This window comes from Apiospora marii (genome assembly GCF_038362585.1).
Source record: "Apiospora marii strain CBS 49790 chromosome Unknown utg000003l_segment0_segment0, whole genome shotgun sequence".
NCBI classification, from domain to species: Eukaryota; Fungi; Ascomycota; class Sordariomycetes; order Amphisphaeriales; family Apiosporaceae; genus Apiospora; species Apiospora marii.
In genome coordinates, this window is record NW_027117374.1 from 5,006,181 (window position 1) to 5,028,070 (window position 21,890).

The 21,890-nt window shown below is 54.2% G+C and overlaps 9 protein-coding genes across 9 annotated transcripts; 5 read left to right on the forward strand and 4 right to left on the reverse strand.

Annotated features, from left to right (window-relative positions):
* Positions 1 to 605: 605 nt before the first annotated feature.
* PG985_005101 (Bli-4-like alcohol dehydrogenase) lies at positions 606 to 1,598 on the forward strand (the record flags this gene model as incomplete). Its single annotated transcript, XM_066824870.1, has 1 exon — positions 606 to 1,598. One exon carries the CDS (start codon positions 606 to 608, stop codon positions 1,596 to 1,598), a length of 993 nt encoding a protein of 330 aa, XP_066688030.1.
* Positions 1,599 to 2,064: 466 nt separating this feature from the next.
* Positions 2,065 to 3,365, reverse strand: PG985_005102 (uncharacterized protein; the record flags this gene model as incomplete). Its single annotated transcript, XM_066824871.1, has 2 exons — positions 2,065 to 3,146; positions 3,269 to 3,365. 2 exons carry the CDS (start codon positions 3,363 to 3,365, stop codon positions 2,065 to 2,067), a joined length of 1,179 nt encoding a protein of 392 aa, XP_066688031.1.
* Positions 3,366 to 4,448: 1,083 nt separating this feature from the next.
* Positions 4,449 to 4,731, reverse strand: PG985_005103 (uncharacterized protein; the record flags this gene model as incomplete). Its single annotated transcript, XM_066824872.1, has 2 exons — positions 4,449 to 4,565; positions 4,636 to 4,731. The coding sequence occupies 2 exons, from the start codon at positions 4,729 to 4,731 to the stop codon at positions 4,449 to 4,451; spliced, it is 213 nt and encodes a 70-aa protein (XP_066688032.1).
* Positions 4,732 to 6,268: 1,537 nt separating this feature from the next.
* On the forward strand, positions 6,269 to 7,353 carry PG985_005104 (uncharacterized protein; the record flags this gene model as incomplete). The annotated part of the gene is made up of 2 exons (XM_066824873.1): positions 6,269 to 6,491; positions 6,557 to 7,353. 2 exons carry the CDS (start codon positions 6,269 to 6,271, stop codon positions 7,351 to 7,353), a joined length of 1,020 nt encoding a protein of 339 aa, XP_066688033.1.
* Positions 7,354 to 7,566: 213 nt separating this feature from the next.
* PG985_005105 (amino acid transporter) lies at positions 7,567 to 9,526 on the reverse strand (the record flags this gene model as incomplete). Its single annotated transcript, XM_066824874.1, has 7 exons — positions 7,567 to 7,613; positions 7,694 to 8,324; positions 8,396 to 8,513; positions 8,570 to 8,643; positions 8,703 to 9,169; positions 9,230 to 9,278; positions 9,344 to 9,526. 7 exons carry the CDS (start codon positions 9,524 to 9,526, stop codon positions 7,567 to 7,569), a joined length of 1,569 nt encoding a protein of 522 aa, XP_066688034.1.
* A 1,303-nt stretch (positions 9,527 to 10,829) lies between these two features.
* Positions 10,830 to 11,192, forward strand: PG985_005106 (uncharacterized protein; the record flags this gene model as incomplete). The annotated part of the gene is made up of 1 exon (XM_066824875.1): positions 10,830 to 11,192. One exon carries the CDS (start codon positions 10,830 to 10,832, stop codon positions 11,190 to 11,192), a length of 363 nt encoding a protein of 120 aa, XP_066688035.1.
* Positions 11,193 to 11,859: 667 nt separating this feature from the next.
* Positions 11,860 to 13,104, reverse strand: PG985_005107 (uncharacterized protein; the record flags this gene model as incomplete). Its single annotated transcript, XM_066824876.1, has 1 exon — positions 11,860 to 13,104. The coding sequence occupies one exon, from the start codon at positions 13,102 to 13,104 to the stop codon at positions 11,860 to 11,862; it is 1,245 nt and encodes a 414-aa protein (XP_066688036.1).
* A 992-nt stretch (positions 13,105 to 14,096) lies between these two features.
* PG985_005108 (uncharacterized protein) lies at positions 14,097 to 16,374 on the forward strand (the record flags this gene model as incomplete). Its single annotated transcript, XM_066824877.1, has 2 exons — positions 14,097 to 14,210; positions 14,275 to 16,374. The coding sequence occupies 2 exons, from the start codon at positions 14,097 to 14,099 to the stop codon at positions 16,372 to 16,374; spliced, it is 2,214 nt and encodes a 737-aa protein (XP_066688037.1).
* Positions 16,375 to 17,484: 1,110 nt separating this feature from the next.
* Positions 17,485 to 21,612, forward strand: PG985_005109 (cation-transporting atpase 4 protein; the record flags this gene model as incomplete). The annotated part of the gene is made up of 3 exons (XM_066824878.1): positions 17,485 to 17,841; positions 17,924 to 20,994; positions 21,051 to 21,612. The coding sequence occupies 3 exons, from the start codon at positions 17,485 to 17,487 to the stop codon at positions 21,610 to 21,612; spliced, it is 3,990 nt and encodes a 1,329-aa protein (XP_066688038.1).
* Positions 21,613 to 21,890: the final 278 nt, after the last annotated feature.

Genomic DNA, 21,890 nt, shown 5'->3' on the forward strand with positions numbered 1-21,890 from the left:
ACGACGGACTGGAGCCCCAGGCAATTGATCCTCTATCTCCTGGTGGCCTGTTTTCGGGGGCATGATGATTGTAATCAACGTCTGAGGTGTTGTCGATGTTGATTTAAAGGCATAAGTCAAGTGCTTCATAGTGTGTTTTACATGTTTATTAGGTGGGGCGGCGTCGCAATAGGGGGTTAGGGGGGACGAGTGCCACAATGTGGCGGTGCGCACCCTGTTCCTCAACCACCCCCACGCCGGATAGAAAAGCATACATCTTGAGGAGGGAGAACCGTATTCTGAGAGAAAAGCATATTCAGTTCTCTCAGACAGACCAATTCCTTGTTCCCCGGAAAATATACATTTCAGGAAGTTCCTTTGCTTCTTCGAGACACGCCTCTGCTTGCCGATCATCAAACGTTTGATCCTCCGGCTAGTACCGACAGGCAGACTATAAATCGGACTTCCCACTCTTCTCGGGACGGGATACTACAATACATTTGTACAACATACCGGCCTAACATAGACGGAAGTGGGCTATCGATCTCTCTCCAATTGCGTCATTCAGCAGCTATACTCCGTCTCCGCCACTCCAGTCCCACATACCACCATCAGACAGGATGAAGATGAGCCTCTTCTCCCGGAAGCCGAGGTCGCTGCGATCCGAGTCCCGGACGCCGTCCCTAAGCGGCAAGGTGATCTTCGTCACAGGGGGCAACGCAAGCCTAGGAAAGCAGTCCATCATCGAATTTGCCAAGCACGAGCCCGCCGAGATCTGGCTCGCGGCCCGGGACATCAACCGCGCCCACCAGACCGTCCTGGAGCTCTATAGGCAGTTCCCCAACACCGAGATCAAGGTCCTGGAGATGGACCTCGCCTCGCTGGACTCGGTCCGGGAGGCGGCCGAGATCTTCCTGACGTCGGCGGGCCGGCTGGACGTCCTGCTCCTCAACGCCCGCGCCGGCCACAGCAGCCGGGACACGCCCCGCCTGACCCGCGACGGCTACGAGGGCGCCTTCGGCGTCAACCACATGGGCCACGCCCTGCTGACCAAGCTGCTCACGCCCCTGCTGCTGCACACGGTGCGCCACAACCGCAACAGCGGGTGCGTGGCCGACGTCCACGTCGTCGTCGTCAGCTCGTCCCTCATGAGCCACGCGCCCCGCCGGGGCATCCGGTTCGACCAATTAAAAGCCCCCGCGCCGCGCCACAGCCGGCTCACGCTCCGGTCGTACGCGCAGAGCAAGCTGGCCAACACGCTGTTCGCGCGGCGGCTGGCCCGAGAATATCCGCAGCTCACCGTGGCGGCGGTGCATCCGGGTATCGTGCGGACGCACATTGTGGGCGTGATTGCGCGGCACGACGGCAACAACCTGCTCGCGAAGCTCGGGAGGCCGCTCTCGCGGGCGTGCATGGGGTCCGTGCAGGACGGGATTCAGAATCAGCTGTGGGCGGCGACGTCGCAGGATGTTATTAGCGGGGAGTATTATAGTCATGTCGGGGTCAAGGCGCGGATGACCAAGTTGGCGAGGGACGATATGTTGGCGGAGAAGCTGTGGCAGTGGACGGAGGTGGAGTTGGAGAATTATATTACGCTCAATACTAGGTTTTCTGACTGAACCATGATTGAGTCTTTGGCTGTGATTGTATGTTGCTGTAGCGGTAAGTACATGAGTGGTTGATCATACTGCATTACCAGAAGGACGCAACCAGGGGACCCATATAGTGACTTTAAAGGGCGATGGCAGAGTTGTGGCAAAGGCGCCACCTACCCCTTTTCGGTGCGTAGAAATCCATTCTGGGTTCGACGTGGGCACGTGCAAGCTGTTGTATTTCCATGTGTGTCAATTGCACGCATCAAACACTGTGGTTACGAGCGTCGATTCAAGTACGAGGAGTTCCCATTCCTGCATAGACTTGATCAGATATCAAGGTAACTACATGACCATCAGTAGTCCTTCAATCTTCAAGTATGATATTACCGATTCCGTAACTCCAAAGCCCCTCAAACTCAGCCGTAAACTCCTGCCTGTCGGAGAGAATGTCCCCTCATGCCCGTCGTCCCAGCCACAACAACACCGCCCCCTAGTAAGCCTCAATAGCCTGAACAGCGCGGTCCAGCACGTCGTGGATGACCGAGTCCTTCATGACGGGCAGGTCGCCGACACGGATGCCCGGGTGGACCTCGACCTCGCCCTGGCCGACGCGGTTCGACATGCCCGCCATGCTCTGACGCGTCTCGACGGCGAACACGCCCGAGCCCGAGCCCTCGGCGGCGTTGCCGTGATAGCAGTGCTTGCCCGAGCGGCTGGAGTAACAGTGCGTCGTGATCAGGCCCTGGACCTCGGGGTAGAGGGTGCCGCCGACCTTACCGGCGCCGGAGAGCGGAGCCTTGGCGAGGTCAGGGGTGGCGCTTTGGCCGTGGTAGTTGTGGTTGCCGGACCGGCCGGCGAGGCAGTGCGTGGTGACCTGGCCAGTGCCAGCAAGTTGCGCAGCCTTAGCAGTGGCCGAGTTGCCGTGGTAGTTGTGGGAGCCGCTGCGGCCGGCGATGCAGTGAGTGGTGATCAGGCCCTGGATCTCGGGATAGATGGTACCGCCAGCCACGCCGGAACCAGCCAGAGCCTTCTCCTGGGGCTTGGCCAAGGCAGCGGCGGCGGAATCGGGAACCCAGTCAGTAGGCGAGGAGTCTACCTGCTCGAGACCAGGCAGGGAGTCGGCCTCGACCAGGACGGTGGACGAGTAGGGGCCCATCTCGAACTCAGCCATGGGGGTGTCGATGGTGGCGATGCCCTCGGCGCCCAGGGCGAAGAGGTGACCGACGCCGAGGCCGTTGGCGAGAGTGGCGTAGGCCTGGACGAAGTCCTCGTGGACCGAGAGGTCGACGGCAGCCTCGGTCGTGTACTCGTAGGCCTGCATCTTGTTGTCCGGGGTCGTCTTGAAGTAGAGGCCGCGCAGGGGGCCGGGCACCTTCTTGGGGTCGCGGGGCGTCATGACGACGAAGTCGGGTGTCTTGCCGCCCTTGACCTTCTCGTACACCATGACTTGGTCCTGCGGGACGTCGAAGTGCTTGTGGACAAGGTGGATCGAGAACTTGTCCGACAGGCCGTGGCCGGCGATCAGGTTGAGGAGGCTGCTGTGGGCCTCGCGGTGCTTCAGGGGCTCGAGCTCTGGAACATTGAAAGTGGTTATGAATCTATATTAGCCATGGCTCTTATAGGTGGTCCAGGGGATTGGATAGCTGGGAAGGGAAGTAGAAGGAGATGAATGGTAGTAATATGTCTTGACTTACTGCAGTCGTCAATGCGGGCGAGAGCATTGTACTCCTCCGAAGGCAGGCGGTGCTCCAGGAGGTTGGAGTTCTTCAGGGGTCCGAGAGTGACAGACATATTGACTTGATTGTTTGGAGTAGTTGGTGATTAAGTCTTGGAAAATACTGGAATTGATAGATCACGATATGCTTTGCAGTGCTGGAATTGGTTGCTTGTTGTTCTGGACTGGACAGTTGAGGGTGCTCAAGGGAAGATTTTATACGTCTTCCATAGGAAGCTGGTGATGGTTGGAGCTGCAGCATGATTCACCAATACTCCAGCTCTTCCAACACAAAGTGATCGGTGGTGACTGCCGAGTTGATTTGCATTGGTTGTTTGTGACGGGCCTCGTCCCAAGCTCGGCCAAGGTGACCAATATTAACAATGCCAACTGCGTCGGCGACTGACAATTGCTGTACAGCGGTGGTGTAAAATAAAAAGGCATTGTATTCCCGGTTTCGAAATGTTGCAGCCAGCACCATTGTGCGTTATATTGATACAACCAGCAATTCCAACCACGACAGAGGCATCACTGTGAGATTTTTGCAATGCCATTGTGCAACATTCGGACACTATGCAATGATCAATTCGGTCCATGCATCCCGGTGCCATAGTCAGGGCATCTTCTGACAGGCCAATTGGGCTGTACACTTCGCGCTGATTCCATAGGTATGAGTTGGGTGGTTGCTTACAAGCCCGAGGAAGCTTCATTGCATCAACGCTCCTCAACCTCTGTACTTGCGATTGGAAGTCAATTGGCGGCCCATGTTGGCAAGCTGCATGAGTAATAATGCAAGGCTCCTTCGTTTGACCATACTGACTGGTGCTTTTCGGGGACTACTGGAGCTAATGGATGCCAATTATGATCTGCCAAGCCAACTACTCGACAAAGCCGACAGCACCGGGCTCACTCGTCAACAATTACGGCATTGGCAGAGGTTCGTGCCATTACTTGAAAAATGCCCATCTGGGTATCAAAACTTAAGTATGTCATGTCACATATTGAAACGGCTATGAACAATGGCAAGTCTGCGGGGTTGTTTAACGGATTTGGTTCTTCAAGTATCAACCTCCGGTCCTATGGGACTCGGGAGCGTCAATTGGTATCAAGTTCCAGCCACCTCCGGCCGGATATCAATTCATTCCATCCTTCGACAATGCTTAACCCTGGTGCTTGCCCTCCAGCTTTGCACCCGCGGCGTTCATGCCTTCGATGGCCTCGCCCTTCTCGGGTTCGGGCATGGGCGCTGTCTTGTCTGCGCGAGCCACCTTGTCACCCTAGAGGTGTGTTAGCTACATGCTTACTGAGTTCATTGTGAGGGGTTGCCTTGATAAAGGTCGGGCTTACCTTGGGGTCCTTTCCGACGCCGTGTGCAATGTCGTGGCCGAAGGCAGGGTCTTCCTCCACTGCGTTGTGGCTGCGTCCGCTTCCGTCGCGAGGCATGTTGACTGAGTTTTGTTTTTGGTGATTTGAGGTTTGAATTGGTTTTTTTGCAGAAGATGAAGAAGGAATCAATTGCAGTGTTCGTTGAGCTGGGTTTTGTTCACGATTCCTCGGTGGGCCGCTGAATTGTATCCCTGACGTCATCATCACGATCGATCTGCAGCATTACGAACGGCACCTGAGCAGCTGACCTCATAGCTGCACACAATTGAGCCCCGGCGTTAGCCTCGTTGGAATATGCGAGGGATAATGGATTGATTGGTACTACTATCGCTAAACGGAGATTCTGCTCCGTCGCACAGTGCTGGACTGACGGATACATGCCTACATCTCCATAATAATAGGGAGATCGTGGGGTTCCATCCACGTGACACATGGATTAGAGGAATCAAATAGTCACTTTACCTTACCTAACGCTTTGAGAATACCGTATTTGATGAATGAAGGGAGCATCAATTTGATACTATATCCCTCCGAAATTTGGGTTGTACTATGTAGGTATCGCTCGACTGTGAGCGGCCATCTTGGGCAAACTTGATGATGTGTGCAATTGCTTGATAAATGCAAATCATATTGGACGTCTGTCACTTTATAATACGTGGACTAAACCTTTGAGAACTGTGCTTGCGTATCTCCTTTGTGTTTGATAGCTCGAGATAGCTGGTGTTTGATGAAGTGTGCAAGAGTTTGTTTTCTCAATAGGATCATTGGTATTACTAGTTCGCTTTATTCATCCACTACGAGGAAAGCTCTCGAGACCTTTTCGCCCTTCGTAGACTTCTTGATATAGGCGCATGCCTTAACGTCACTCGTTGGAGGAATGAGAGGACATCAGGCGTCTATAGGGATCAATGATGACACGAAAGCACAATGGTATAAAGAAATAGAGGCGAGGCCAGTATCTTTGCACATACATGGACTGCGCGGAGCTCTCAATGAGCTCCCTAATTAGTTCACTCAACATGGCTGTCGTCTGCAGACCTGGCCCTAAGTATCGCCCGGAACGCCCTTGGACATGTAGTTTTTTATTCAATTGGGATGAATCAGGCACATAACATACTGGAAATGCCACCAGGCGTATTGTAGCCACTGTACCCTTTACAGTAGTGGGTGGCAATGTATTGTTTACTTGTTCTGAAGCATAGGATCGGCAGAAGTCATCTGCGCTTGGCTTGTCGTCGCTATCACCCGTAGGCTTTTCCCTGTGTTCACCAGTTTGGACCCGCTTGGGCACAAGGAGCAACTCATAAAGGAAAATTATTTCCTGTGGAAAGGGTAGCTCTCCCCGTCTTTGCTCGAACGCGCATTGAGCGTTGGACAACCTGTTCGTTTTGGGCTTCCATTTTGCTTCACTTTTGCTTCCATTGTTGCTGGACTCAATTAGCGTTAAAACGCCCGATTGGGAGATAAGACGTTGGGAATCCTGGACGTTTGCTCCTTCTCTGCTTTGGAGAACGCTACTGGCAGCTACAATCGAGTGTCATCATCGAAGCCCTGGCATAACTAGAGCCTCTGGGCTCCTGCCGGCATACGGCCCATGGCTGACTTCCACCCGGCAAGCCAGACCCAGACTGACTGGGCCGCCGAATGGCCCAAGTTCAAGTTCAACAAGAACGGCGACTTGATCTTGCCAGACCACTTGGAGACGACGGTGCGCTCAACACTTACCTGTCAGCTCTATTACAGCAAACATACGCCCGCGTTGCAATGCTCCGAGCTCTTCATCCCGTCTTTCATGATTGAGCTCCATAACAGACTTGGTATGTTTCCATTGCTGTATATGTAGCAAAGCACGACTGGCTCACGTCTCCCTTTTGTTATACAGGAAACGAGCCACTCGTCAACTGGATCTACTCGACTCCTCACTACCAGCAGCCCGGAGCGGCTCTGACAGAGTACGGCATCCTCAAGACTGCGGCCAGAGATCACTCGTTGAATCCCACCCATATAGTCGCGCTTGTCCTGACAAACGGGCAATCCACATCGCTCCCGCAGACCATGTCGGCTGTCGAGGCTCCCGCCGAGACCATGCACGATGTTGCGGATATCAACGCCGGCCAGACACCCACTCACACTATGGAGGAGGACGTCAAGCCACAGGAGCAGGCTTTCAGCAGCAAGGATGTCACTTGTGCCAACTGCCAGCGCTCCGGCCACGAACTCCGCGACTGCATCGGTCCCGTCGACGACCAGGGCTGGCTGGCCGGCTGCCCTTTTCACAACACAACCCAACACCTCTACCACGAGTGCAATCGCCGAAAGTCCCTCACAGCAGAGCGGCGCGCCAATGAAGACCAGGATTTTCTCTTGTACTATCGCCAGAACAAGCCGCCGATCAAGTGCACCATCGACTGGACCAAGATCTACAACGAGCGTCACCCGCTGCTCATCGCGCTGCCTTGGACGCCGGGCTTTGCCCGGGAGCAGAGCAAGAAGGCCACGGGTTTCCGGGGCCAGTTGGACACGGACATCTCGTGGCAGTTGCATAAATACGAGTGGATCGGCAACCCCGACCTGGAGGCGCGACACCGGATGAAGGATCCTGCTACGGATGACCTTGCCAAGAAGATTTTGACGATGTCTGGTGTTAAATGGGATCCAAATGAGGATTTTTATCCATGAATCTTTTGGAGTGCTGGAAAGGCGCCATCGCTTTGGTCACGGGTATTGAATAAGTCATTGCTACGGCACTGGATAAGACAATGTCGCCGTCTGCCACACGTCTCACGTTGGGTATCAGAACGGCAACACCTTGGTCAACAGGCGCCCAACTTTCTGCATTGAATTATTATATGTAGCTATGAATACTAGACCCATTCCTTCATGGAAGATCCGTCAAGTTTCAGCAGCTAAGCCATCGGATTCCGGTGGACCGCTGTACACTACAGACAGGAAACAAAAACAGTTAGTCGCCTGTTTCGTCATGAATAAACAAGGTGTGAAAACAAGATGGTTCGCTTACCTTTCCGTGCATGGACGAGATACCATATCGCGCTGATCGTCATGAAACCAACGAACACCACAATAGCGTAGTTCATCGTCGCACCGTCGACGGGGATTGCGGTGGGCATCGAGAAGAGAATAACCTCGAAACAGATCCAGGTCAAGGCGATACTGTTGACCACCCACCCGATGGTGCTGCCAACTGTCCAAGATGCCGTGTTGACGCCTCGGCGGCCGCTGATCATGGACAGGAAGATCGGGATCCCGTAGGACACGGCCAGCGCCATGACGCCGACGGACACGAAGGCGTTGAACGCCGTGGACGAGCCGAGGTAGATGAGCCCGAGCAGCATCTGCACCACCGTGGTCAGGACGAGGGCCCAGATCGGCGTCTCGTGCCGCTTGTCGATGATGGACCAGACCCGGGACAGGGGGATGGCCTTATCTCGGGCGAAGGCCCAGGTGCACCTCGAAGCGGCGACGGTAATTGATATCGAGCAAAACAGAGTGATGACCAGGATAAGCACGGTGAGTGCCAGCGCGCCACCTTGCGATCCCATGACACGGAGAAAGATGTAGGGCAGTGCCTGGCCCAGCGGCGCTTCTAGGATATCCGCGAGTTCTGGTAACGTTGCGCAGATTGGTATGATCTGAAAACCCCGATTGGCTATTAGTAACGTCTTCGAGGACTGTCTTTCTCTCCCAAGTTGTCGCCACTTACGAAGAACAAGCCAGCGATGCCTCCAACCGGCACTGAAAGCGAAAGGGCTTTCGGGAGCTTGGTGGTCGGGTCGCCGCATTCCTCTGCCATCGAAGTGATCATACCAAGGGCCGAGAACCTGACTCTCCACTCAGGATGTCATCTCAAAAATCGGATGTCATGGTCGATACTCACGTGTAGGCTGAAGGTAGAGTTCCAATCAGGAACGAGAAGTCGCCCCAGCCGGAGAGTGAAGGGTCATAGTACCCCTGGTCCAACAAACGATTAGACAGAATTCCTCACTAATGGATGGAATAGGGTGACTAACCAGTGTGTCTCCAGGAGAGTGCCTGCCTGAGTCCGCTTTGGTGGAGAGGCAGACGAGAGTGATAAAGATGGTAATAGCCGTAAAGGCGGCACAAAAGGTGTCCACCGTGGGCAAGAAGCGGTTCCCAAAGGCGACAATAAAGAAGGTGATGATGCAAATAGCATAGAAGATCAGGAGCAAATGCCAAGACTGCCATTCGAACTCTGGATAGTACAAAGCCACAGTTGCGGCCAGCAGAGAGGCAAACCCGAAGTTGACGGACAGGGTGATGGTCCAGTTGCCGACGAGCCAGGTCCATCCCGTGATGAAGGAGAGTAAGGTGCGGTACTGGGGTGACGCGACCTGGAAAGACCAATAATAGGGGCCCGCCGAGGTCGGGTATCTCGAGGCAAGTTCCCCCAGCGAGACGGCAATACACTCATCGACAATCAAGATCATGACCCATCCGAGAAACATCGCCAGTTGGCCTGTGTAGACATTACAGTCAGAAAACGGAGGAGATGCGATTCACATAGGTGTAAACCTACCGCCTCCATAAATCGCACTGATAAGGGGTGCGCCGAACCCATACGGGATCTGGTCATGTTGGAAAACTATGAGTATTCGGAGTGAACATGGAACGGAGCTGTAGAATGGCTTACGGCAGCTATCGCTAGGGACTGGAAGAGCAATGTGAACATAGACCTGTTGCGACGCAGCTCTGGCCTGTAGCCGAGCGCGGTGAGATTGAACTGATCATCAATGCCGTGCTCCTCAGTGTGGCCATGCTTGATGTCAGATTGGGCGTCAGCGGGCGGAGAGCTCTTCTTTTCGAGCTGGCCCATGATGAGAAGCGACGGTGCCGCCAACGATGATGATGCGCGGATGGCCAAACAATGGACACCGAAAATGTCCAAAAAATGACTGATAGTGTACACAAACTCACAAGACACTATCTACGGTGATGAAACTGGGAAAAGACGCAAAGATACAGGCGCTGCTGACAGCTGGGTCTTCTCGGTCGCATCTCATTTGATGGCAGCATTGTGCCTCCCTCCGAGTCCTCCTATCTATCAATTATTACGCCTATCTGCGATCTACCGAGCTGAAAACCTTAATAGATGACGGGAGGTGCAGCATCATCCTCGAGTCGGGTCGGCAGTCGCATACAGGAAACACCCCGAAAGCCCCTGCCGGCTGACGTATCTTGCAGCAGAGCATGACAATGTACATGTAACGTCAGGCCTATCAGTGCAATTGACGTATGCCTCTCGATGCGCCGACCGGGATTGCACGACACGGCATGCCGCGTCAAGGATCAGCTAGCCAGGGCTTGAGACCAATGTTCTTGATCTTGGTCCGTTTTCGCTGTCGCTGTCGCGTCGTTGGCAGGTTGGATATCAATTCGTCCCGTTGGGTGAGACCTTGGGGAGATTTGATTGTGTGTGGCGCGCAGGCTCTCATTGGTCGACAGCGGTCATGATAAGGTTGTCCCGGGATTGCGGGGGAAAGAGGGGCGCCTATCAGCGGACGAACCCCCCCTGTACTGTAGCGGCCAAAACACCCACCACCCACTACCCCCCAGTGGCCCGCTACGGGGCGTTAAGGCCTTTAGGCTCTAGGAGATAAGCATGATGCCGCCCGTAGAGGGGCTATGCCTGAAGCAGTAAAATTATCCATGGGCAACCTCTTGGGACACGACAGGGCAATGCTATCCCGACCCGGTCTAGACTTGGACGCCGACTTCATGCTACGGTCTACTCAGTACAGCAATCGGACTCTATTGCACTCATGAGGCATCTTCTAGCCGTGGGGACGGAGCCGGAGGGGCAATGGCGATTCGCAACGACTTCGGCCTTCGGGGAGAGGAGGGCAAGTGAGGAGAAGAAAGAAACACGTCGTAGGTAAGAGTGCATCTACGGTCATGTATTTAATGAAGGGGTCAACAAGCTGTTGACTGTTGTTCTATAATATTCAGTATCATATATCCCAACGTCATCTTCACTCAAGTTTTCTGTACTCTCATCCATTGAAACACTCATCATCTCTGCGAAGAAGCCGGTGAACTCGTCACTTCCTCTTCAGACCGTCGTTGTCGCTGTCATCATCCATCACCCATAAACCACATCTTCACATCACACACACACAATGGCGCCCGTAGCATTCTCCTACCAGGCCAACGCCCAGAGCACGTTCAAGCCGCCCGTGCTGTCGGCCGAGAACGACAACGCCTTCCTCGGCGACGTCTTCTCGTCGGACCAGATCAACCCGGACAAGCCCATGTCGGCGGGCTTCTACCGGCTGGAGAAGGGCAAGCCGCTCGTCTACACGTACACGTACGACGAGATGAAGATCATCGTCGAGGGCGACTTCACCATCAGCGACGCCACCGGCCAGGAGGTCAAGGCCAAGCCCGGCGACGTCTTCTTCTTCCCCGACGGCGCCACCATCACCTTCACCACGGAAAACGGCGGGCTGGCCTTCTTCTGCGGGCAGCGCAAGAAGATGTAAACGTGCTTGCTACTCACTGGGTCGGTTTCATCGGGTGGGGGGAAAGGAATCTAGACATTGCCTGTATTGTTCATCTTATCAGCGTCTTGAAGGGGGACATCGGCAAGGAGCCCGGGTCTGGCCTTCTTGCTATTGAGTAGAGCGCAGGATACCAAATAAATATCAAAGCATATCACCATTTCGACGAAGCCTTTTGACCTGTCATATGCACCGTGACTGCGACGTATCACCTGTGTTGCCCTCCAGTTGCTTTAGTGGGTGGACATTTCACTAGTTCAGGAGTAGGGATCAAGTAAATTAAAAAGATCCCGGATGCGGCTCTTTGGCTAAATGGACATTGCACGACAGTAGGTAAGTGGGACAAATATGAAGGAGTTGTTAGACCAAATGAAGGAATATGCGGCATGTGTAGCCACGAGCAAGATCTGGGACCTCAGGGGGTGAATAACTTCAATAAATGAGCGGCATGGATCTTGGGTATTAAGATGTGAACATTGACAGCTGTATGTACATAATGAAAGTGCTCTATGCAAGTAATCAATCCTGACTACGCTCAGGATACTATGAAGGTATGCTGAAAATGCGCAGAAAACCTCCGAGCCCTTTCTACATTGGGCGTCTCTATGCAGGCCGTGCTTAACAAAAAACGAAACGACGATTTGAAGTATTACCACGGGTATTGCCTGATTTCTCCTTCCTTGTCCATATCCAATCCCCTGTCCAGCTGCTTCTGATGCTCGCCGTCCAGGTAGGCCAGCAGGACATCCCCGTACCGCTCCTTGCCCTTGTACCGGCTGACGTCGTCTCCCCAGCTGCGGACCGCGCTGGCCAGGCGTCCGGGCACGTAGTCCTCGGCGGCGATCTCGGTGATGGGGTGGAAGTAGGTGCGGATGGTGAAGCAGACGGCGCCCGTCTTGGGCAGGCGGCGCAGGGTCTGGCGCTCGGAGCGGAGGAAGTGGTGCTCGATGGCGCGGTCCTTCTCGGCCGTCGACCAGCTGAGGCCCTGGCTGTCCTCCTCGCCGATGCTCCAGCTCCAGGGCAGCGAGTCGTCGACCTGGATGAAGTAGTTGTTGCGGCTGTAGATCTCCTCGCATCGCAGGCGCGCAAAGAACTTCAGCATGCCCGTCTCGAGCTTCTCCTTGTATTGCGGCACCTCGCCCGAGTAGTGCAGCATCGGCAGCGACATGCCGAACTTGTCGGTCAGCCGCCAGAACCCGGCCAGCAGGATCGAGCCCGCCAGCAGGTAGTACATGCCGTCGGGCTTCTCGATCATCAGGGCCAGGTCGTCTTGCGTGAGGCGCCCGCACAGGGTCATGGGGTCCTCCTTGAGGGGTCGCTCCGTGATGTTGATCTCCTCGCCCGACCAGAGGTTCAGGACGCCGGTGCTGGTGCGCTTGTAGAGCGAGGGGTAGCGGGCAGGCATGTAGTCGACAAGCTCCTGCAGCAGCTCGAGAGCAGCGGGGTAAGCTTCGGGGGCAGTCTTGGAGCACTTGTCGCCTCGCTCGGCGATACGGTCCCTCTTATCCTTGTAATACTTGGGGTACTGGTTGTCGAGCTGGATCCAATCGTGGAAGTTGATGGACCGCAAGCCCATGGTGACATTGTACTTGGGCCCGTACCGGAAGGCGCGATAAGGCAGTGGCTTCGTTGTGGTAATGTCCCAGTCAGGGTAGGGGGCTGACGTTGGGGTTTTGAAGTCGCTAGGAGTCCAATGCCCGGGGACCCTTTCTATCTTTCCGGCATCTCCCTTCTCGGCCTTGGACTGGAAGACTTGCCGGCCATCTCGTCTTAGACGGTCAGTGACGGTGAAAGCTGCCACGACAGCAACGCCAACGAGACATGCGATCAAGAGAATGGCATGGCGAGGGTCAAGAGAATCAGGAGACAGCTGTGCAAGGAGCGATCCAATCATTTTGTTAACTAATAGAGTTGGCGCGAAGCGATGGTCAAAGATGCACCTAGCATATTGTGTGAACCAGCCCGTCGGAGGCTATCGATATATACTGGCTGTCCGCCGATTTGCACGAGGTATGATAACCATGGCGAAATAACGATTGACGGTAAGATACCTCCTAAGCGACTAATGATACCGCGTTGCGTTGGAGTACTACTACACGTGATTTTATCTCCCTTTCTGGTGATGTCAAGTGTTTGGAGGATGCAGACTGGACGCCGAATACTGGGGTACCTAGAGCGATGGGCGATAGCGCTTATCATGGTTGCCCGCTGCAAGCATCAAATTACCGGATCGGGCAATGCTGCGAATGGCTATGAAGGCACAGGGGGCGTTGGCGCAGCGTTCGGGCTTTTGGTGGGATCTGCCCAAGGGCCAAGGCCTGGAGGGTGGTCGTCCCTCTGGTTCCCCTCATTTGAGCCACTCGGGCTCGCATCGGCCTTGGAACTATGTCACGGTTGTGTTATCGTACTGCATGCTAGTTCCGCCCACGCTCCACATCCCTGGGGTGATTGGAGATAGCTGGAGATAGCAGGCACACCACCCTATCAGACCAGAAGCCGTTGGCGCTCCGTTGCTGTGAATGATGTATTGTAGCAGGAAAGCCTTCACGAAGGTTGGAGGGGGGACACGTGAGTGAGTCGCCGGGCAGCCGACGCAGGGCGAAAACGAAGCTTTGCCCGCTTTTTGGCCTCTGCCCAAACCTTTATTAAATCAGCAACTTTATCCCCCTCTACCCTTCCCCCCGGGAAACCCTGGGGGACCCCCATTCAATTCCACTGTTTGATGCATCCAGGCGCAACTCGCCGCTACGGGGCAAACGCGCGGGGATAAGCAGTCCATTGCGCCGTCCTTACATGTTCCCAAAACGGTTATTTGTCCCGATCCTCGAACCATCTCATCGTCCGTTATCCTTCTCCCCCTAAGACCACTCGCCCCCGGAGCCGATAATGTCACAGGCGGCCTCCAGGAAGGGTAGTGATCAATCGGCCGAGAACAGCAAAGGCGGTTCCAAGACCAAAACGAGGTCTCGCAATGGCTGTCCACTGTGCAAGGCCAAGCGCGTAAGTGACCTGTCGCCGGCCTAAACGTCATCCCTATCCGCTGGCTAATCTCGAAGGGGAACAGTTGAAATGCGATGAGACCAAGCCAGAATGCCTGATGTGCCTCAAGAACGGGCGGAAGTGCCCAGGCTACAACCAGTCGTTTCGCTGGTCTACCAAGCATGAGAAGAGTCTCTCGGATAAGGCCAAGGGGCCTCCAAACATGAAGGACCTGGTCACAGAGACCTCCAAAACCATACCTCAAGGCCAGACAGCTGGCCAGGACATCTTGGAAACAGAGCCCATCATCGTGGACAACCTAGAGAGCCTCGATGGCCTCGATGATCTAGAGCCTCCGGTTTTGACGTGCCAGCCTCCCGGGGACGATGTCATAGGTGGTCCGTTCCCTGCAACAGACGCACCAGGAGCCTTCTCCCCTATCTTTGACAATCTCGTCTGGCCGGGATATGGCTATGGGCTAGAAGACTTGCCCCACGATTTCTGGGAAGGCGACATGTTGGCATGCACGTCCGTCATGGACAACATCATCCAGAACGATCGGACTTACACCGACCAGCAACTTGCGCTCACTCCCCCACCGTCAGCCGAAGACAGAACGCCATTCAACTTGTGGGATGCCAGCGTGTCGTTCTGCCCCCCGGCCCGAGTAGTGTACCCGCAGATACCCCGACAAATTCATGATCGTTCTTCGCTGCTAGTGGAAGAGTGGTTTCGCCACGTGTGCTCGATGTGGTCTAGCTTCGACTCCGAGGTCAACCTCAATCGGAAGCTGGCCTCCGAGACGTGGGCCAGCTCCGAGGCCGTGATGAACTGCCTCCAGAGCATGTCGGCTACCTGTCTGGCCCCTCAGTTGCCTTACATGAAACAGGTCGCGGTCTCCTATCTCAAGAACGCCATCAAGGCGATTCAGAGAGATCTCAAGACACAAGGTCCGACCGTCGGAAAGTTCCCATCTGATTTGCTCCTGTCTCTATGTTGTGTTGGTACAGCGGCATGCTGGATCGACACGAAGGAGCTTGGGAGCCAGTTCTTGAGAGAAACCAAGGCGCTTCTGAGACGCATTAATAGGGACTCGGAGTCGCTATCAATACAAGACCGTCACACTTTGTCCTTCTTCAACAACAACCTCATTTACTGGAACATGCTCGTGGCCGTCGTTTCAGACGAGATAGACGACCTTGGCATCCCGAAAGTCAAGGAACCTTTGAATGGCGAACTGACGGGGCCCGTCATGCCTCATCCTTGGACGGGGATCTCTGCAACAACACAGAGACTGTTCGCTCAAGCGATCCGCCTTTGCCGCCGATTCCGACGAAACTTGCGACGCGAGACCATATCGACTCTGAAGAGCTTGCAGACTGCGATGAGGGACATAAAGGAAGCGCAAGAGATCGAAGAGGAGATTTTGGGTCTCGAGACGTACCAACTACACGAAGTGACCGACACAGGCGACAGGAATACTCCCCGGTCGCACTTCGTTCATGTCAATGAAGGCTACCGGCTGGCATCGCTGTTGCAGCTCTACCAGACCTTCCCGGACTTGGTGGCCCGCCGCCTACCGGAAGACACCACCGAAGCCGCTGGGCATGTCCCGTGGGATCGCTGGATCGTGCCCCTGAGCCTCAGGCTTGTCAATACCCTGAAGAAAGTGCCGCCCAACTCGGGAACGCGGTGCATCACGCCCCTCTTGTACCTATCCGCCAGCACTGGCTTACGATTTGACGCCGAGACCATCGCGCAGCAGCAGAAGCAACTGCAGCAGACGGCCCAAGTCCAGCTTCCACCGGAGGTGTCGCTAGGCGATGCAGTCCAGGATGGTGGTGGCGGCGTGCCGCCTGTGGTAGCCGACGGGGCAGCGATGCCTAACGGTAACAGCAACAATAACAAGGGTGGCGACAACATCGCCTTTACGATGAATATGGACCAAGAAGAGGACGAGGAGATGTCCATCACGCGGCTCTCGGTCGAGGTCAGCTACGCGCGGCGCTTCATCATGGAGCGCCTTAGTGCCTACGAGCACAACCTACCGCCGGCCCCCGTGACCGTGGCCAAGGAACTGGTCAAGGCCATCTGGGCTGGCTATGACTCGGAGAAGCCCGGGTCCAATTACACGCATTGGATTGACGTGATGGAGGACTCAAATCTGCGCACAATCTTTGGGTAAAGCGTGGAGTTATTATGATGCCTGCATGCTATGAGGGTAAGGATAATGAATGGACTGGGGCGCTGGGAAAGTTATTTAGGTATGGGGGAGAATGGCGAATCTGGCTCTGGGATTTATTGTGCAATATTAGGTACTTCGTCATGTATGTAGTTAAGATAGGCATCCTTTTGGGAACTCGGTAGCGATGGATGGAGGTTGGGACACGCGACACCACGGTGGTGTATGATAGGCGTTTGTTGAGATTACCGACTGTATCAATTTGAAATAACAGACCTTACACATTTTGGCCCGGCGTAAAGAAGCAACCAACGGTTTACCCCGTGCAGAAAGAGAGAGCTTGACACCTGCCTGCCTGCGTTGTTACCTGGCGGCATGTTCGATCTTACAGGTTACCTATGCATTAGGGGGGTGTCGCTAATCCATGCAGTGTAGCATTGAGCCAAGTATCGAAGCCTCCCAGACGACGGGGCATGGCAGCATGTAGCTGAGATATTCAGGCCAATTATATCTGGCTTTCTAATGACAAGTTGAATTTGCTCGAGGCACCTACCTGCCCATCGACCCTGTTCGATGTACTAATGTTCAATGTACTACCACTATCTGCCCTTACTATCATGGAAGATTAGAGCACGGTTGGCCCACTGTAAATATAGCTCCAGGTCGATAGAATTGGCGCCAAGGATTCATCATCGTAAACAAAGACATGATAGAGATATATAAGAAAAGTCAAACCCCTTGAGTATCCCGTAGTCAAAAGGGCACTACTGTAATACAGCTGCCCTTGAAAATGCTCAGCGTAGAAGTTGACGGAATTTCCAGGTTGATTGATATCGGGCCCGGAAGAATGATGTAACCGGATGCGGCGACTTCCTCCCACCATCGCCCATCGCCCGCCCCTCCGGACCCATCAGTGATTGATCCAATTGACCCCAGCACCTGCTGGGTTAGTGTACGGAAAAGTACAGATTGTACGTTCGGGTGTACCCAGAAATTCAATGACAATTTGGGCCCTCGATTCTTTCACAACCCCATCCTTCAACTTTCAGACACCAAAAGAGAAGTGCCACCTAGAATGTTATGTGAGGTCTTCTCGCATCTCCTTCACCAATAATGGCGCCTCTTGTCGACAACAATCAGATCAAGAGCGCAGAGCTGCTCTCGCCGCTGCCGACTTATCTGCATCTTTACGTTTGGCCATTCGCCATAATATGGCCCGTCTTTGCCCGCTATTACTACACGCCCGAGCTCTATGAGAAGCACATCTCCTCCCAGGAATGGACCTTCGTCTGGTGCGCCACCATCATCACCTGCCAGAGCTTGGTCTGGCTGAGCACCAACTGGAGCGTCAACCTCAAGGGCAACTTCACGGCCACCAAGGCGAAAAAGGTCGAAGAGGCCCAGCTGATCAAGGTCATTCCTATCGCAAATGCGGGCACGGCCGAGATCTGTAAGCTCGAGCGCATCCAGGTACGTTTGCCCCCATCATACCTCCTGCGCAGTGCGAAACCCCACTGCCAGCATACTATCCATACTGACTTGCTTCTCATAGGTTGCTGGCAAAGCCAACACGTCATTCCTCTTCCAAAAGCGACGATTCCTCTTCAACGAGGAGACCCGATCGTTCAGCCCGCTCGTCTACAGCATCGATGCCGACCCAAAGCCTACCTTGGACACATTCCAAAAGTCTAACGGTATCGCAACACAGGCCGAGTTGACTCGCCTGGAGCAATACTATGGCGACAATACCTTCGACATTCCCGTCCCCACCTTTACCGAACTCTTCCGCGAGCATGCCGTCGCCCCGTTCTTCGTCTTCCAGATCTTCTGTGTCGGTCTATGGATGTTGGATGAGTACTGGTACTATTCCCTCTTCACCTTGTTCATGCTCGTCATGTTCGAAAGTACCGTGGTCTGGCAGCGCCAGCGAACGCTCAACGAATTCCGTGGCATGAGCATCAAGCCTTACGAGATGTGGGTTCACCGGCTGGGCAAGTGGACCGAAGTCCAGAGCGACAAACTGCTCCCGGGCGACCTGGTCTCTGTCGGCAGAACCAAGGAAGACAGCGGTGTTGCCTGCGATTTGCTTCTCGTTGAGGGTACTGCGATCGTCAACGAGGCTATGCTTTCCGGCGAGAGTACTCCTCTCCTGAAGGACTCTGTGCAGCTGCGACCTGGCGATGCTACTATCGACACCGAGGGTCTGGACAAGAACTCCTTCCTCTGGGGTGGTACCAAGGTTCTCCAAATTACCCATGGAAACCCCGATGAGGAGAAGCCGAAACTCGTCTCCGGCGTTCGCCCTCCTCCGGACAATGGAGCTATGGCTATCGTTCTGAAGACAGGTTTCGAGACTTCCCAGGGTAGCTTGGTTCGAACCATGATTTACTCGACTGAGCGTGTGTCGGCAAACAACGCCGAGGCTCTGTTCTTCATCCTGTTCCTGCTCATCTTCGCATTGGCTGCATCTTGGTACGTCTGGGACTGGGGTGTCAAGAGGGATCGCAAGCGATCCAAGCTTCTCCTCGACTGCATCTTGATTGTCACCAGCGTTGTTCCCCCTGAGCTGCCCATGGAGCTCAGTCTGGCCGTCAACACTAGTCTTGCTGCTCTTGCGAAATACGCCATCTTCTGCACAGAACCTTTTCGTATCCCTTTTGCTGGCCGTATCGATGTCGCTTGCTTCGACAAGACCGGTACTTTGACCGGCGAAGATCTGGTTGTTGATGGTATTGCAGGCCTCGGTCTTGGCCACGCCGGAACCGACACACCCAAGGAATCTGACGGTGCCCATAGCCATATCACTCCTGTTCACGATGCTGGTATGGCGACTACCCTGGTCTTGGCCACTGCACACGCCCTCGTCAAACTCGAAGAAGGCGATATTGTTGGTGACCCCATGGAGAAGGCTACACTTTCTGCCCTCGGATGGCAACTCGGCAAGAACGATTCACTTACTACCAAGCCTGCTATTGCGGCCGCTGGTGGTACCCGTGGATCTGTTCAAGTTAAGCGCCGGTTCCAATTCTCTTCAGCTCTGAAGCGTCAAAGCTCTGTTGCTACTGTCCACGCCACTGACCCCAAGACTGGTAACGCGATGAAGGGTACCTTTGTTGGTGTCAAGGGTGCTCCCGAGACCATCATGAAGATGCTTACGACTGTCCCCGCTGATTACGAAGAAACTTTCAAATACTTTACCCGTCGTGGCTCCCGAGTTCTGGCTCTGGCCTACAAGCAACTATCAACCGATGAAGAGCTTAAATCTGGCAGAATCAACGATCTGAAGCGTGAGAAGGTTGAGGCCGATCTGATCTTTGCTGGATTTCTGGTATTGCAGTGCCCCCTGAAGGACGATGCTAAAGAAGCTGTGCGCATGCTCAATGAGAGCAGCCACCGTGTGGTCATGATCACTGGAGACAACCCACTTACTGCTGTTCATGTCGCTCGCGAAGTCGAAATCGTTGACCGTGATGTCTTGATTCTGGACGCCCCTGAGCACAGCGAGCATGGCGATAAGCTGGTTTGGAGAAGTCCCGATGACAAGGTCATCATCAGCGTCGATCCTTCCAAGCCCATTGACCCGTCTATCCTCAAGGAGAAAGACCTCTGCGTCACAGGATATGCTCTTAGTCAACTCAAGGGAAATACCTCTGCATGGCTCTCTATCCTTCGTTACACATGGGTCTATGCTCGCGTGTCGCCCAAGCAAAAGGAAGAGATTCTCCTGGGTCTTAAGGATATGGGTTACTACACTTTGATGGCCGGTGATGGAACAAACGATGTTGGAGCCTTGAAGCAAGCACACATTGGTGTCGCGTTGCTCAACGGAACGCCGCAAGATCTGACTCGCATCGCAGAGCACTCCCGCAACACCAAGATGAAGGAGCTGTACCAGAAGCAAATCGACCTGATGAAGCGCTTTAACCAGCCTGCGCCCCCTGTTCCTGTTCTCATCGCCCACTTGTACCCTCCCGGACCCACCAACCCGCACTGGCAGAAGGCTATTGAAAGAGAAGCGCAGAAGAAGGGAATTAGTGCCGAGGAATACGCCAAGCAGAACGGACAGGCCATCGAGACCGTCACCAGCCCCGCCGCTCAACAGCTGATTAACAACGACCCCAGAGCTGCCAAGCAACAGGAGGCTATTAAGAAGGCCTCGAGCCTTGCTGATAAGCTGACGTCTGGTATGATGGAGCAGGAGTTGGGCGACGACGAGCCGCCCAGCTTGAAGCTTGGTGACGCCTCAGTCGCCGCCCCCTTCACTAGCAAGCTGCGAAACGTTGTTGCTATCCCCAACATTATCCGACAGGGTCGTTGCACACTCGTTGCCACCATCCAAATGTACAAGATTCTTGCGCTCAACTGTTTGATCAGCGCCTATAGTTTGAGTGTTCTCTATCTGGAGGGTATCAAGTTTGGCGATGGTCAAATCACTATCAGTGGTATGCTCATGTCTGTCTGCTTCCTTTCCATCTCCCGAGCGAAATCTGTCGAGGGACTTTCCAAGGAACGCCCCCAGCCGAACATCTTCAACTTTTACATTATTGGTTCGATCCTTGGCCAGTTCGCTGTCCACATTGTCACCCTGATCTACATGGCCCGGTTTGTAGAGAGCTTCGAGGAGTAAGTTGCATTTACCTGACCCCATATGGATATTTCATTAGCTAACCCCTCTGTAGGAAAGATCCCAACGTCGACCTGGAGGCCGAGTTCAAGCCGAGTCTTCTCAACAGTGCTGTCTACCTGCTCCAACTTATTCAGCAAATCTCTACCTTCGCCGTTAACTACCAAGGTCGACCCTTCCGCGAGTCATTGTCAGAGAACAAGGGCATGTTCTACGGTATCATTGGTGTGACTGCTATCGCATTCTCATGCTCCACCGAGTTCATCCCTGAGCTGAACGAACAAATGAAACTGGTCCCCTTCAAGAGCGAGTTCAAGACAACCTTGACCGCGGTCATGATGCTTGACTTTGTGGGCTGCTACCTCATCGAGATCATCTTCAAGGCCATCTTCAGTGATCTCAAGGCCCGCGATATCGCCCATCGACGACCGGAGCAGCTCAAGCGAGAGAATGAGCGCAAAGCCATTGAACGGGCCGAGAAGGACGCCAGGGAAGAGCAAGCTCGCCTCGCCAAGGTGGAGGAATTCGAGCGAAAAGTGGAAGAGAGGCGAAGGAAGATCCAGCAATGGAGCCAGGGCAACCAGGGGGCTCAGGCCTCTCCAGCTGCTACCCGGTAATCCGGGGTTTAGAGGAAAGGGGATGTGTCTGTCTTAGATGCAGTTGATGACACGTTATGTAGAATGGTGCAATCCCGATGGGTTGCTATTATAGATGATGTAGTTTTATCTGCATCCCCGACATTACCAAATAAGCCTGATACATATTAATAACTAGAAAAGAATACCATCTCTTTTGCTATGAAGGCAACACGTCATCTCTGGACAGATCTCATGAACATCCTCGATATTGACACGAAGCTACGGGGGCGCAGCTTGGTAACCCCAGACGGGCACCA